The sequence below is a fragment of the Eptatretus burgeri genome, chromosome 4 (assembly GCF_056783735.1).
Source record: "Eptatretus burgeri isolate ZD-2024b chromosome 4, Ebu_testis_v1, whole genome shotgun sequence".
Taxonomy (NCBI): Eukaryota; Metazoa; Chordata; class Myxini; order Myxiniformes; family Myxinidae; genus Eptatretus; species Eptatretus burgeri.
The window spans coordinates 105059312-105076738 of record NC_140964.1 but is presented as its reverse complement, the minus strand read 5'-3'; the positions used below and the strand labels follow the sequence as shown (position 1 = coordinate 105076738).

Genomic DNA, 17427 nt, shown 5'->3' with positions numbered 1-17427 from the left:
CAGGTTTGTGTTGGCCTGCCCGCTCAGACCAACCTGGATGACGTGCTTATTGCAGGGAAAACAGCGGGGGAGCATCTCGACAACATTGACAAGGTGCTGACGAAGTTGGAGGCTTGTCAGCTGCGCCTGAACAGGCACAAGTGTGCGTTCTTCAGATAATGGTTGGAATACCTTGGGCACGTCATCACGCCGGAGGGGATGTTGAAAGGCCCACGGAAGGTGGAGGCGATCCAGCATATGCCACCACCACGGGACAAGATTCAGCTTCGCTCTTTTATTGGTATGGCGCAGTATTACCAGAGATTCGTAAGCAATCTGAGCTCCGAGTTGGCCCCGTAAACACGACTGCTCAAGAAGGAGGAACGCTGGGCATGGAGGTCCGACCACCAGGCAGCGTTCGACCATGTCAAGCTGCTACTCACAGAGGACACGGTTCTCGTCCACTATGAGCATAACCGTCCGCTCTTGTTAGCATGTGACAGCTCCGCGTACGGCATCGGAGCGGTGCTATCACACAAGATGGACGATGGGTCCAAGCAACCTGTTTGTTTTGCATCCCGCACCCTGTCAGCAGCAGAGCAGAAATATGCCCAGATCGAGCGGGAGGCTCTCAGCCTCGTCTGGGGAGTGCGGAAGTTTCATCAACACCTGCTTGGTCATCATTTCACCTTGCAGACTGATCACAAGCCACTCCAATTCATCCTGGAACCAAAGTGAGGTGTCCCGGTAGCGGCGGCGGCGCGGATACAACGATGGTGTCTGTTCCTTGCTGCCTACAGCTACGATATCCAGTTCCGGAGCACCGAGAAGCATGCCAACTGCGACAGTCTCTCTCGCTTGCCTTGCAAGGGGGACTCACCTTCGTCTGAATCATGCGATCATGTTGATGTGTTTACACTGAGCCAAATCCAGGGTGGGCCGATCACGGTTAAGCAGGTGGCTGTTGAATCAGCCCACGATCCTGTGCTCGCCCGTGTCGTACAGGCGATCTCCACTGGGAATTGGAACGTCCTGCCTTCGACACCTGAATATCAACCATTTGCATCTAAAGCGTCAGAGCTGTCGTTGGCTCAAAGGTGTATTATGTGGGTTATGAGAAAGGTGATCCCCCCGAAGTTCAGGAGACGTTATCTGGAGGAGCTGCATGCCAGTCACCTTGGTATCGTTAAAACCAAAAGTCTAGCCTGTAGCCTCTTGTGATGGCCGGGTCTGGACAAGGACATTGAGCAGATGATTAAGCATTGCACTACATGTCAGTCAGATGCCAACAACCCGCGGCGGGCGTCGTGCTTATGGCCTATCCCGGACAGGCCATGGCAGAGAATCCATGTAGATTTTGCTGTTCCTTTTAAGGGCAAGATGTTTTTGGTTGTTGTTGATGCATTCTCCAAGTGGCCGGAGGTTGTGGTCATGCAATGCACGACGGCGGAAAACACGGTTGAAAAGCTGCGATCAATCTTTGCAAACAAAGGAATACCCGAGGTGTTGGTGTCTGATAATGGTCCACAGTTTGTTGCTGGTGTTTTTGATAATTTCATGGTGCGGAACGGTGTAAAACATCTAGAGTCAGCACCATACCATCCGGCAACGAATGGCAAGGTTTAATCTCTTGGTTAAAATATTGAAGCGTGCTTTGCGTAGCGGGGAGGGGGCATCTATGCAAGCAATGGTTGATGTGTTCTTGCTGTATTATAGGAATGCTGTTCATCCAACCACCTGCGATGCGTCCGCATGAGCGTGCATTGAGATCTAGACTGGATTTGCTGAGGCCTGGGATGTCGGTGCCTGGGGCGGTATCATGTCCAACGCGGGTGCGCACTTTTGAAGTAGGGCAGCGGGTAATAGTGCGTGATTATTGCCACGATTGGAAATGGGTGCCGGCAGAGGTCTCCGTGATACTCGGGCCAGCCAACTGCTTGGTTAAAACTGATGATGGGAAAGTGTGGAAACGGCACGCGGACCAAATTCATGATCGCTGTTCAGCATCACCACCCATGCCAAGTGACATGGGGATGGGGCAAGTGATGCCCCCACCTCTGATTTCTGTTGAATCGCCAAGGTCAGACGTGCTAGCGCCGACTGGGCTAGCGGACTCGGGGTGTTTACCTGAATCATTCCTGCCCAAGGAAACCGAACAAGCTTGGCGGCCTGGGGCTCTTGATGTTAAAAACAAGGCGAGTCCTACTGGTATGTCACCTCTACCCAGTCGGGAGGAGTCTGAGCCTGTCTCCTAGCTGCCCCGTCCGTCCTGGACGGATCAGGAAGCGTCCGCGGTACTTGGAGGATTTTGTCTGTTAATCTCTGCCATTTAGAGGGGGAGGAAGTGTGTTGTATGGGGATTGGATGCTTGTAGTCACGTGATTGGGTTTTATATTATGGACCGTCCGCTAGGAGGCTTTTCAGTATACTCTCGCGCAGCATAATAAAGTAGAGTTGCTTCTGGCTCATGTGTCCGCCTGCTTCTTGCTCCCGTGTCCGCCTGCTCCGTGAACACAACAGTAGTGAGACCAGCTATGTTGTATGGTTTGGAGGTGGTGGTGCTGACAAAAAAACAGGAGGCAGAGCTGGAGGTGGCAGAGTTAAAGATGCTGCGATTCTTCTTGGGAGTGACGAGGATGGGCAGGATTAGAAATGAGTATATTCGAGGGACAGCGCAGGTAGGACGGTTTGGAGACAAAGTGAGAGAAGCGAGATTGAGATGGTTTGGACATGTGCACAGGAGGGATGCGAGATATATCGGGAGAAGGATGCTGAGGATGGAGCCGCCAGGTAGGAGGAGAAGAGGAAGGCCAAAGAGGAGGTTTATGGATGTGGTAAAGGCGGACATGCGGGTGGTTGGTGTGACAATGGAAGATGTAGAGGACAGAGAGAAATGGAGAGGGATGATCCACTGTGGCGACTCCTTACAGGAGCAGCCAAAATAATAATAATAATAACAGGAGCGCAAGTGAGCACAATATACACCAAAAAAAGTCTCTGTGACACACGCGCACACAATTATATATTTAAACAGGTCAATTTATGAAGAACAAGAAGGTGTGTGTATATGTATATGTATATATGTATATATATATATATATATATATATATATATATATATATATATATATATATATATATATATATATATATGTATGTATGTATGTATGTATGTATGTATGTATGTATGTATGTATGTATGTATGTATGTATGTATGTATGTGCGTATGTATATATATATATATATATATATATATATATATATATATATATATATATATATATATATATATATATATATATATATATATATATATATATATACATATATATATATATATATACATATATATATATACATATATATATATATACATACATATATATATACATACATATATATATATATATATATATATATATATATATATATATATATATATATATATATATATATCCTGGTGTTGGCGCAGTGGTTAGGGCAGCGGCTTGGGATCCGAAAGGTCCTGAGTTCAAGCCCCGTTGGGCCACTGAATTAATACACCAGGGGGTTGACTCAGCCTGTCATCCTTCCGAGGTCGGCGAAATGAGTACCAGTGTACTGGGCCGGTGTATACCCCCGGTTAAAATAGGTGTACCATATCCCTGTGTCGTAAGAGGCGACCAGGGTTGCATCAGGAAGGGCATCCGGCATAAAACATGTGCCAAATCACTATGCGGATGATCCGCTGTGGCGACCCCTAAAAAGGGAGCAGCCGAAAGAAGAAGAAGATATATGTATATATCTTCTTCTTCTTCTTCTTCTTCTTCTTTCGGCTGCTCCCTTTAGGCGTCGCCACAGCGGATCATCCGCATGATCCGCATGGTGATTTGGCACATGTTTTATGCCGGATGCCCTTCCTGATGGGGCATCAGGAAGGTCGCCTCTTACGACACAGGGATATGGTACACCTATTTTAACCGGGGGTATACACCGGCCCAGTACACTGGTACTCATTTCGCCGACCTCGGAAGGATGACAGGCTGAGTCAACCCCCTGGTGTATTAATTCAGTGGCCCAACGGGGCTTGAACTCAGGACCTTTCGGATCCCAAGCCGCTGCCCTAACCACTGCGCCAACACCAGGATATATATATATATATATATATATATATATATATATATATATATATATATATATATATATATATATATATATATATATATATATATATATATATATATATATATATATATATATATAGTCATGCGCCACTTAACGACGGGGTTACGTTCTGAGAAACGCGTCGTTAAGCGACCTCGTCGTTGTGCGAACATCATTTTTTTTATTCGTTTTCGAACATTGTACTTACACAAACATAGACACCTAAGCTATATGGTATAGCCTATTGCTCCTCGGATACAAACCTGTACAGCATGTTACTGTACTGAATACTGTGGGCAATTGTAACACACATCCAAGAGAGATGGAAGACACGTTAGATTTCGCTTTGTGCTGTTCATGACGGCCATCAGTGTTATTAGCAGCAGCTTACCATCTCCTCTCGCATCGATTATAGAAAGGTGAATAAATAGCGTTTGGATTTTATAAATACGTAATCATTGCATCAATGTTATAATTTACAAATGAAGAAACGAGCTCCTGTCAATTGTGATGTATATTTTCGGAACAGTGCGATTGTTTTAACAACATGAAAAGCTTCACTTAAAATAAATGTGTTTTAATTTCGACTGACAACAACGATTTATTTCGCGGAATTCTTCAATTCAAAGGTAATTTACTTGCTGGAAGGTAAACGTGGAAACATTGGTTCAGTTTGAAAGCCGATTTCCTTGAATCCCGATTTAGCACGATCCTGCATTTTTCGCGATGACATTTTATGGACCTCAACGATCGCATTATAACAGGGCCACACTTTCGTTTATCATTATGAGGTATTATGTACTGTACAGTGTACATAATTGTACGTGCTATTTTTATACGAGGCTACATCACTCGGCGATAGGAAATTTTCAGTTACATTTTTTTTTTTCATAGCTGGCAGATCTGTCGTATATGCAATCCGTCGTTGCCTGGAATGTCGTTAAGCGGCGCATGACTGTATATATATATTTATGTATATATATATATATATATATATATTATATATATATATTTTTTTTTTTTTTTTAATTCCATTTTGAATTATTTCATTTTCCCATTTTTTTTTTTCCCATTATATAATTATTATGGTTCCCAGAGAGAGGCATTAAGACTTAAGTGTTTAGTCTTGGTGTCGGTAGTATCCTGCTTTGTGAACAAGAAAAAACAAAAAGGAAAAAGTTTGTTTTCATTATTAGGCAGAATTTCAAGTGCTACCAATAGGCTATTATTATGAGCTGGTTTTACCGGGAACCATCAGCGATCTCCGATCACAACCCTCGAGTTGTCAAATACATTTCAATGGATACAAAACACTCTCTAACCTCAATAACGACAGTATTTTCCAAATTCTACACGTGATGTTTCTTTTTGGGATAGTACTCTGATATTAAATGCTGTCAATCATTTCTCAATATGCAGAGTAACTACTCAAGTTGTCCATCAGAGTGTTACCCAAAGAAAATCTCCTGTCAGTCACAGTGGTGAAATGATTGGTAGGAAAGGAATCAGCAGCACAAGTCACACTCATAACTAATCATGGCGATCACATACCTGAAAAACACCAAATGTTTTTCATTCTGACGTGCTTTAAGGAAGGCCACCAATTGATTGAATTTATCCTCAGCTTTGCACACCTGCAGAACCACATGAAAGTTTGAACATCATGATACATCTTTTAAATGAGTTTGATTTCCTCTATGAGGCACTCCAGTTCAAATCAAAAAAGGTTTTCCACATTATTCCTTGATGGCAATTGGTTAATCTATCAATGCATTGTGACTCACTCCCCAATCTCAACTTGGGCCAGCAGGTTGCTTGTGTGGAGTGAAGGAACCTCCTTTTTCAGAGGAAGGATTGGCCCAAGTCTTTCACGAGCCGGCTCGACTAAGTAGTTGGGGCAGGAATTTTTGATTTGTTCACGGTGCTGGTTATACTACTCTTCGTGAAGGACTAATAGTGGCAGACGGGATGTCAAGTTTAATGTCTCTCTGAGGGAGGGCACACACATTGATGAATCACCCTGCCTGTGAAACACCGGGATGACAATTTATTGCTGGGTTAGGATTCAAACCCAGGTTAACGGTGGTGAGTGTGCGTACCTCTAGGCCATTATGCCAACGAGTGGAGGAATCTCTCAAAAATACAAAAAAATCTTGAACATTGAGATACATTCCTCAGATTAGATGGTGGCTGGATTAATTTGTAAAGAAAATAAAATTCATTTTCAGCCATTAACACAGCTTTGATAGTCACCAAAATAATCAATGTTAATAAGCACACAAAAGTTGCATTTCCATGAGGCATGAACGTGCAAGTGAGCCAGAAAGCAATCATTTTGAGCGCAAAATAATTTTTTTTGCAAAGGTGAATTATTGAGTCGCCGAAATAGTTGGGTCGCCAAAATAGGTGACCCTTATTTTATTGTCAGTAATTCTGTCTGTTTGTTTGGATGTTCGTTTGTAATCAGCATAATTGGTAGTAAACGTGGGCGGATTTTGACCAAACTCGGGTGGTCGTCGGTTATCTTATGACCGATCTTATGACCTCGTGCTTTGGAAATTGTGATGGTTGCTCGGGACGCTTTGGTTCCCGAGCAACAACCGAAAAACCTTCAAAATTGGTACCGTTCACACTAAATCAATTCCGAAAGCCATTATCCCACGTAGGGTTATGAAATTTGGCACGAATGATCTACAGGTGATGTTCTATCAAATGTATTCCGATTTTTGTGATATATGGAATACTTTACCCGCAGCGCCCCCTACAATTAGGGTATGCGAGAAAATTGGCGAAAATTGAAGGCCCCCTAGCGATCAGGTGAGTGCATCGATACGAATGAAACTTTGCAGGTTCATGGTACTCAATGACTACTACAACTTTGCCTCAGGACATATTGACCGATTTCGCTTAGGTCAGGGGTCAAAGGTCAATCAGTGCAAAAATCAATAATATGTGAGAGCTGGAGGAGCCTTCTCCTCCTAGGGTTATGGTCGGATGGTCATGAAAATTCACACGAATCATCTAGAATACATTTTGCACAAACATTCGAGCCGGATTTTCGATTTCGATCTTTGTTCACCCACAGCACCCCCTCGAACTTTGGGGATTTCCGATTTCAAACCGCATTTTCAGTACTTTTCATTCAAATGGATACCGAGTAGTTATCAATTTATGGAACTGGATGAGATATGATATGCATAATCTTAAGGTGATTCCCTATCCGCTATATGACATCCATTTTGCTCTATATCTTATAGTTTCCATGCTTGGCGACCCATCGCCGCCTGCCGGCTTGTTAATTTATTTCCCACCCTTCCCACCCCCCCCTTTTTTTTTACAAGAAATAACTGATCGATGACAGACAAAGAATAGTTTGATGTTATAATACATAGACCATGCGAACATGCTTATATATTGTGGTTGTTTGTCGGTATGTTATTTTGCAGTTTGCATATTGTCGCAAAAATACATGACAACACCAACACAGGAGGGTACCAGTACCATATAATAGTTGTCGAGAAGAGCTGGGGTTCGACGGGTGCAGTCGGCAGTCTGTCCTTTCTCACGGACGGAGATGTGAACGGGATTTCTGAGTCCTGCTCTGACCAGCTCCTCCACCTCCTGTGTCTGTGTCGCTGAAAATAACCCCGTTCGACGCTGCTTGGGCAAGTAGCCCAGAATAGTGTTGATGCTGGAAATAAATAATCACACCACCCACCACTAACAAATCAACAAAACAACTGATCATGCTGCTTGTCAGTTGAAAGCGAACAAGTGTTGTTTCGACATGCAAATCATGCTTACAACTCTGAGATCTGGAAGTGAAACACTCATTGACTCTCAACTCAAAATTACTACACACAATCACGATTGTCTATTTTTCCAAAGCATTTTCATGAGCCTTGACTCCGTCTACAAAAAAAAACACAAGAAAGAGCAATCAGAGATTGCAAACCCTCGCAAGGACTTGTTTTGTGTGGTGTATTTTGTGTGGCGGTTGTGTACTGGTGTGTTACACAATTAATAATAGACATAACTGGAACTGCCACTTCATAACTGCTGGCAGTGATGACCGGGTATCAAGACATTCCGCTTTGATTGGACACCTGACACATGACGTTTATTATTATTATTATTATTATTATTACTATTCAATTGAATTTAGAAAGAGATTAAAATTAATTCAAATCAAATGGAACACCAAATAGGTACAGTCCTGCATTGGAGTCATCAGAAGGAACCTCGATAGGATTTATGTTAATTCCTCCCTGACTGTCAATGCATTGCTAACGACTGTACTTCCAGGGTCATGAAAATTAATGAGATGTTTTGTGCATATTATTTGAACTACTTTGTGGGATGACCTTTCCTATAAATGATGAATCTAAATAGTTTTTCATATCGAGGTCCAGTATTTAAAACAAGCTACAGAATCATCAGCAAAATGGCTTGTAGCACATTACATTTTGTTACAGTTCACTACTCCTTAATAAAAAAAACCATGAACACCTGACACATTGTAATACAAGCATGCAAAGTTTGTCCACCAAGGTTTGCAGCCATGACTAGCCTTCTTGGTTTTCTCAACACAAGGTTAGTCTTCGTACAAATATATGATTTGTTCTTCCCAGATTCTCTAATTGCACAATCGCGCAGCACTCAGTGATGACGTCTCCGCTCTGGATTCGCAGCACGGCCCATTCGATAACTCGAATGGAGATTCCTAAGAGTCCACATTTGCCACGCGACTCACGCGATAGCCTGATCAGGGTGAGGGAGCTCCGTATTGCTCTGATCCTCCCTCCCCTTTGCCTTTCCAGCCCACAAATTATTTGAACAGTCCGTCCGAGACACGAAGGCATCCATACACACACCTCCCCTGTTCTGACAAGCAATCTCGGCACTACATTTTGGTGAGTACCCCTGTAACTATTCATTTAATTGTGTATTTCATTTATGTTCTTTATTGATTTGTTCAATATCTATCTCTAATATGTCGTTAAGTGAGATTAAAGGAATATTAGGATGACTGAAAATGTTTCCCAGGGAACGCATCTCTCCCCCCAACCCAACCGCCCCATTATAACACTCAGCCTTTGGGAATATCTGGGCTGCTTCACATAGCTTTGCATAACATTGCACTTTCTGGGAAAAGCATCCACAGCGTTAAGTGGAAACTTGCTGTAGTGTGTTTTAAATTAACAATTACACAATATATTTCAGAAAATATCACACTTTGCAATTCAATGTTTTAAACCATAGATAAGTTAATTCTCTGAGTATCAGTTGAGGCCTGAACTGAACTGAAGTATCGATGTACGTATATGCCAAAAATAATAAGGTGTACTACAAAATTGAATTTGTATGTATACTTCTTTGTTTGTCAACTCCACCATAAAGGTGGAAGGAGGTTATGTTTTCACCCCCGTCTTTTGTCTGTCTGTGTGTCTGCAGGATATCTCAAAAAGTTGTGGATGGATTCGGATGAAAGTTGGACACGTTGGGTGTGTGAAAAGGAAGAATTTGTTCGATTTTGGTGAAGATCCAGATCTGGCTATGATAATTTTTTCAGTGATTTTTCACCATTGAGAGACACGGGCAAAAATGATATATAGCATGATATCCCAAAGTTTTAAACGGATTTGGACGAAAGTTGGAGGACAGGTTAGGAATGTGACAAGGACGAATCGATTCCATTTTGGTGAAGATACAAATCCAGATCATGACACAAGAGTTTTTTTTAATTTTCAAAATGATTCTTCACGATTGAGAGATGGAGCCAAAAATGATACATGGTGTGATATTTCAAAAAAAAATTATTGGCCCCGATATGTTCCACTGGATCATGCATTGTGTGGTGGAGGTATGTACTCGACAGAGTGACTTTCTCGTTTATACTGTATATGCTTCAATAATAAAATTAATAATAAAAAAAAAACATACCACTGAACAAAATCCAACCAAATTTTGAATGTTGCCAAAGGGTATCCCCCAATTCTCTACGTAAATGTGTATTGCACAGCACCTTTGGTGGTAGCCGATATTATAAATCATCTTCTTATACTATAAAATTATAACACACATATAATTCACCAATAAAGAGAGTTTAAAGAACTTAGCAAAAGGCATTGTGGTGTTGTTGAAATCTGAGTGAGAAAAATTCGAAATTTTCAAAATGTTTCATTTCATGGTATATTTCAAACATTGAACACTCGAAACAAGTTAATCTATGTTAATACATGGCAGGGTGTGTGAGTGTGTGTGTGTGTGTGTGTGTGTGTGTGTGTGTGTGTGTGTGTGTGTGTGTGTGTGTGTGTGTGTGTGTGTATGTGCGCACGCGCGCGCGCGCACACTTCGACCACAACTCCAAAACCATGAAACCTAGCAGCCTAAAACTTTGCATGCAAACAAAGAAAACTCCAAGTGCATGAGTGAAAATTGGGCATTTAGGATAATTAAACCCCCCCCCCCCCTTTTGAAGATAATTAATGGCCTTATTTAATTATATGCTTTATCAGGTGATCCTTGGCCACCTTGCTCTCTGGGGTCTTATGACATATCCTGGGTTACCTCTCTGGGGTCTGAAGCTGCCATGTTTTTTGGCCTGCTCAACGAGGCCTTGCCTTGAAACAGGCCGCAATGATTTCTTCATGATAAAGTTGTTTTTGTTCCCCACTTTCCTCACCCTGGTAATGCCCTGGTATGCCACCTCCCTGACGCCATTGCGCTGCCGCCTCCCCGACGCCCTCGCGCTGCCGCCTCCCTGACCCCCTTGTATGAATCAGAGTGAGCCAACCAGAGTAGTGCAATTGTCGCTACATGTACGAGCATGCATGCATGAAGGTAAGCCTTTGGCAGGTTCCCGCCTGGTTAAAAATAAAATGTTGTGCTTGGGCGTGTTTTATTGCCCTTCCCTTTGCACTACCTTGCCTTCCCCCACCCCTCCTCGCTCCCCAACCTTCTCACTTGTCTGTCACTCTCTATCCCTCCCCCCTCTTAATCTGCCCATCAGCGAAGCAACGGGTGGTATTTGCTAGGAAAGAAATAATAACAAGATATGTATGCCTGGTGTTGGCTTAATGGTTAGGGTGGTGGGCTTGGGATCCCAGGATCCAGAGTTTAAATCCCACTCGGATGTTGAATTAATACCAGGTGGGGTTGACTCAGCCTGTCATCCTTCCGAGGTTGGCAAAATGAGTGCCAGCTTGCTGGTATCCTGTGTCGGAGTGGCGACCTGTCCAGGATTGTGCCCATTAGCCAAGGAAACTGCTTAAGCAGCACCAACGCTCTGCACAGAATATGGTCCCAATGGATGGATGGATGGAACAAGATGTGTCTGCCAATAAAATACATAGTCGTTTAAAAACCAAATTGTTTACCTTTTTACAAGCAGTGTTTATTTCAAGATAAAAACAAACATTTTGCATAGATTTGGGGAGAACTCCATGGATTGTATTGAAAATACTCACAAAATAAGGAATTGCACTATTCTTACTGTATATACCTGCTTGTTCTACAGAAGATCTGGGAGATTTTGAGCACATTTCTAAGAGCATGTGTCATCTATATTAATATTTCGGCATGCCCCTTTCTTTGTTCCACCATCAGATTTTTGTTACTGCATGAAATGAAACAAGATTTGGCACATATACTAATGATATTATTGTCTTCCTAAAGAGGCCCCTCAAAATTCCTTTTGATGCATTTTCACAAACTCCAACGGATTCCATTCAAATTCGGTACAATTATGGCTTTTGGTCCAACTTAGGTCATTGGCTATTAATTTTTTCCATAACACTTCCGATATTCGAAAAAAATCGATAAATCGATATCCCTTATGGGATTTTCCATTCAAATCCACTCAAGTTTAAGGCCTACGGGGGACGCAAATTTCCACTTTGCCCCGGGCGCTGTTTACCTCCGCTACGCCAAGCTGTTAGTGTTAGGGTTAGGGTTAGGGTTAGCTACCCTAACACTAACCCTAACAGCTAACCCTAACCCTAACCCCTAACAGCTATTCAGGAAATTTGCAAGAAAGCCCGTGCAACGCCGGGCATTACTACTAGTATACTTATAATTTGGCAACCATCTCACATTCATATATATACACATATACACTTATAACCCAATAATAATGTATACTTATAACCTAATAACATTATACTTGTAATTTGGCAAGCACTGTCTGAACTCTTTTTTTATTTTTTTTTATTTTTTAAACCATTTGTTTTGCAAATTTCCAGTCTGCATTGTTTCAGAGCTTGTACACTGCAGACATGCTGGGCCTCATCATAATACTGATATGATAAAACAGACCCAAGATTATTCTTCGGGCTCTCTTCTCAATTCTTTCCAACTCGTTCATCTGAGATTCGGTCAAGCTAACATTGCAGACTGGTACAGCATATTCCAGGAGAGATCTCACATAGTCTGTATGTTTAATCATCAAATCATCACAAGACATTGAACTCGTTCAGCAGTTTCAACATGTACAGTTGACAATTTGTTCTGGACAGAATATTCTGAATGTGTAAGTTCCAGTTCAAATCCATTGAAATAGTAACACTGAAGATTTGAAGGTGTTGAACTTCCTCAAGTGGTACTGCTTGCAAAGTCAACTGTGGCATCCACATTAAATTTCATGTTGATGTTTTTAAAAAATTTCACCAATTTTGAAAATTACCGAGGACATCTTGCATCGAGCTGTTACCGGTTGCCTGCCCGGTAGCTATCATTTCTTGAAGCGCGACTGTGTCGCTGATGCAGTGCCCCTCTACCAGTACACACACTGGAACTGGTACTCATTTCGCCAACCTCGGAAGGATGACAGGCTGAGTCAACCCCCTGGTGTATTAATTCAGCGGCCGATGGGGCTTGAACTCAGGACCCTAGGATCCCAAGCCACCACCCTAACCAGAACCAACACCAGGCTAGAAGGTCTCTGTTTCAGAGGTAAGGAAATTATGGGGAAGCTCTATACGAGTGGACAAATTTCATGGTGAACTCTTCATTTTCATCAACTGGCATCAATTCATGTGTTATTCTTCTGACAGAGCTGTGCATATTTTGCGAGAGCAATCTTCATATTTCCTGATATTTTGCGAGATTTTCACTCCTGATAGTGGTTCCATTTAATTTATCTTTCAGCTGTGATAAAATTTCACTCTCGAGAGTCTAGATTATCAGAATAACTGCTTGTACGACAAGCCTGAACTCCCTCCACCCTTCCCCATCCCCCAAATATGACACCCTCCTCATCGTTTTGCTGGTTTTCTTTGGAATATTTCTCTTGTGATATCACTTCTTCACCAGGGATTCACCCAATTCAAAGGGAGACATATAGTCTTCTGCCTAAACAGACCGTTTGAAGACTTTCAACAGACAGTGTCTTCAGAAAGTATTCACACCCCTCGACTTTTTTCCACATTTTGTCGTGTCACAGCCCAACTTTAAAATGGATTACATTTAATTTTTTTTTGTGTCACCAATCTACATAAAATACCAAATAAAGACAGTGAAAACATGTTTGAGAAATTTTTACAAACTCATTAAAAATGAAAAGCTGAAATGTTTTGCATCAATAAGTATTCAACCCCCCGCCCGAGTAAATACTTTGTAAAAGCACTTTTTGCAGCGATTACAGCTTCGAGTCTTCTTGGGTATGTCTGTATCAGCTTTGCACATCTGGATTTGGGGATTTTCTCCAGTTCCTCCTTGCAGACTTGTTCAAGCTCTGTCAAGTTGGATGGGGAGTGTCGGTGAACAGCAATCTTCAAGTCTTTCCACAGCAATCTTTAAGTCTTTCGCATAATCTCCACAATTTAACATCCCTACGCTGGCCTAATGTAACCCAAATTTGGTAGCATTCTGCCTGATGGGTCTGGAGAAGAAGATTTTTGAAGAAGTTTCCAAAGTCGGCCATTTTGACGAACTTAAAGTCATGTGATTGCAACGAGCTTTGCAATCCCCATTACCAGTCAGGAGTGGAAGGTTGCTGCCAAATTTCAGCCCGATCGGCTCAGCGGTTTGGCTGCAGAAGTTGACATAGGAGACGGGTGGACAGACGGTACACGATGACAATACCTTATCTGGAATTCCAATTCCAGATAAGCTAATAATACAATGAGGGACATAGCAATTCTCTGCAGCTGCAGGTTAATTTTGTGACAAGCCTCCTATAACAGCACGACTTGCAGACCGAAATGTAGCAGAAACCTGAGGAACGGTTAATACAGGACAGCTCAAAATCCCCACATGAAGAGTGAAAATTCACGTCAATTTCACCACTTTCATACAATAAATGGATGAGGATAAAATAGAAATAAAAACAAGATTTACTGACCTTGCCTCAAACCCCATTTCGAGCAGTCTATCAGCTTCATCAAGAACAAGAATTTCCAAAGAGCGAGCACAACCAGCCAGGTCCAGCCCATCCTTCCGACGGGTAAACAGGTCTTCCAGCCGCCCTGGTGTGGCTATAACTATATTGGCCCTGTTCACACAATAATCATATATATGTTGTGACGGTTTTGAAAATGTTCCCCATAAAAGAGCATTCATGTACACAAAGGAGTCCTGAGAATGAGTTATTTCATTATTTTATGTGGTAGGTAGATCTTTTCCCCTTGTCGAAGGATTTAAGGGGAAAAATGCATTATTAGTCTGTGTAACCCCGTCATGATGTCTCAACCGCCCCCCCCCCCACCCCACTCCCCTCCCCTCCCTCTTCCGCTTCTGCTTTAAATCTTTCCTCTCAATCCACCATCAGTCCATTCCAACAATCCCACCTCTGCCTTTCTCAATCCACCAATAATCTGCTTCACCAAAACCTCAACTCAATAACCCTTCCTTCATTCATCCTGACAGTCTTTCTTTCAACCATGCAGTTGCTTTATTCTTGTCCTTCGGCACGTCTATCTTCCTCACCACTCAAATCCACTCATTCCTTTATTAGTCCCAATTAACAATCTGTTCATTCGACATTCCCTCTATTATTACTATTCACCATATGTTCGCGTCCCTCACCATAAGAGACAATTAATCCTTCATGCTGATCGGATTACCCTCCTCAATTCTTCCTTCCCTGCAATTCCACATTCATCATGCAGGACAACACTTCTTAAGTACGAGATAAAGTAGAGTAAACCCTCCAATATCATGGGGGGTAGGTTATGGGAACCTACCACCATGCCAACCAAAATGCCACCATAGTTAAAGCCATGATCGTGGAAACCCAGGGCCAATGGGAATGGGGGGTGGGGAGGGGCTCCTGGACTTTGAGAAAATATCGAAGAATGACGGTAGCCAGAAATAAATACATTACAACTGAAACTAGAAGGGCACTCAGTGGAGCACATAACTCCGCCACATAATGCTTCATCCATGAGATCATATCGGGCCCAATAAATTTTTGAAATATCATGCTATGTATCGTGTTTGGCCCGATATCTCAATAGTGAAGAATCACTTTAAAAATTAAAATAATTCTCGCATACAGATCTGGATTTGGATCTTCACCAAAATCAAACAAAGTCTTCCTTGTCACACACCCAACGTGTCCACCAAGTTTCGTCCAAATCCGTCCACAACTTTTTGAGATATCGTGTCTTCTATAATTTTCGGCCCAATCTCTCAATGGTGAAGAATCATTTTAAAACTTCTCATAGTCAGATCCGGATCCGGATCCGGATCTTCACCAAATTCGAATCAGTTTGTCCTTGTCATACACCCAACTTCATCCAAAACTTTTTGAGATGTCCTGTACACAAACAGACAAATGGACAATCACTCAGTGACACTTGGCAATGGCACTTAGTAGAGTGCATACCACTGCCAGGTGGAACGGTTCATGTTTTGTATCCCACTGATGGGCAGATGCGAACCAAAATGTAATCTGCTTGTTGTCACAACATTTTGAGATATAGTGATTATATATGTATTTAGTTTTTAACCCTAATCAATTTGAGAAATTAGGCCCGTGTTGACTTTTTGATCTTAAAATTAATTGGTTGTTGAATTTAGCGACCTGATATGCAAATGCTCTTCAAATTTCAAAATAATAAGATTTAAAATTGAGGATTTCAGAAATTTGGCCTCTGTTGACCTTTTGGCCGAAGGTGACGTCAAAATTAATAGGTCGTCTAAAATCAATGACTGGAAAGGCAAATGTTCTGCAAATTTCAAGTCAATAGGATGAAAATCAAGGGGTTTTATAAAAATAAAATTTGGCCCATTTTGGCCTTTTGGCCTATGTTGATCGAAAAAATAATTGGGGCTTGAATTCATCGACCTGATATGCAAATGGTCTTCAAATTTCAAGTCAATCAGATGAAAATTGACAATTTTAGAAACTGTTTTAATATTTGGCCTAAGGTAGGTTGACCTTGACCTGTTGTTGACCCAACCTGTTGTTGAAAAATGTTGACCTTTTGACCAAAGTTAACTTCAAAAGTAATCGGTGGTTGAATTCAGTGACTTGATATGCCAATCCTGTTCAAATTTCAAGTCAATCGGATGAAATTTGACGATTTTAGAAAATTTGGCTCAAATTGGCCTGTTGGCCTAAGGAGTCGATCAAATTTTACGAAGCTTCAATGCGGGACCGTCGCAGGGTGGGTGACATTAATCTCTGAAAATTTCAGAATGGTTGGTGAAGCGGTTTGGGCTGGAGGCGAGCAGACAGTCAAACACACAAACAAACCAAGGCCATCAACACACTAGTCAAAAAAATTTTTTTTCCAAGTTACAAACAAGACGACGAAGTCGTGCAGAGCACGTCACTTGCGAAATCCATAAAACAAATTTGACCTCAAAAATAATTGGTGGTTGAATTAAATAACCAAATATGCAACTGCTCTTCGAATCCCAAGTCAATCGGATGAAAATTGACAATTTTAGAAAAATAGCCCATGTTGACCTTTTGACCTCACAAACAATAAGCTTCTTGCTGATGACAAACTCTCCCATGTGATGAAGTTTTGTGAAGACCGGTTTAACAAGTTCGAATTGCGAACATACCCCATGGGAGTTCATTCGTACAACTCTCAGGTGAGCGATAGCACGGACGACAGATAGTTTTGAAATGTGGTAAAATTTTCATCGCATCAGAAAAAGAAACCAGAACAACTCAGAAGAGTGAGGCTAGTTGCATATCATCATTTGCGACTTAATTTTGCATTGGGCATCGCCCAGCGCATTTAATTCATTTTTTTTAATAACAATTTTAAGAAAATGGGCCGAAAGGGTCGGAATCACACTTTGGGCTCAGTTAATGTCTGCGCGTATGTGTATAGTATATGCCTATC

General features: G+C 41.8%; 1 protein-coding gene across 2 annotated transcripts in view; it reads right to left on the bottom strand.

Moving 5' to 3' along the window:
* The window catches only part of DDX55 (DEAD-box helicase 55), an 80499-nt gene that overhangs the window by 48770 nt on the left and 14302 nt on the right, over positions 1 to 17427 (bottom strand). The window contains exons 4-7 of one of the 2 annotated variants that reach the window (XM_085879572.1): positions 14466 to 14615; positions 13736 to 13856; positions 7625 to 7814; positions 5675 to 5757 (exon numbers count right to left, since the gene is read on the bottom strand). In XM_085879572.1, coding sequence (XP_085735698.1) covers positions 5675 to 5757; positions 7625 to 7814; positions 13736 to 13856; positions 14466 to 14556 — 485 coding nt within the window. In that variant the 5' untranslated portion in view covers positions 14557 to 14615. The remainder of the gene's footprint in view (positions 1 to 5674; positions 5758 to 7624; positions 7815 to 13735; positions 13857 to 14465; positions 14616 to 17427) is intronic. The other variant, XM_085879571.1, reaches the window with a different exon arrangement.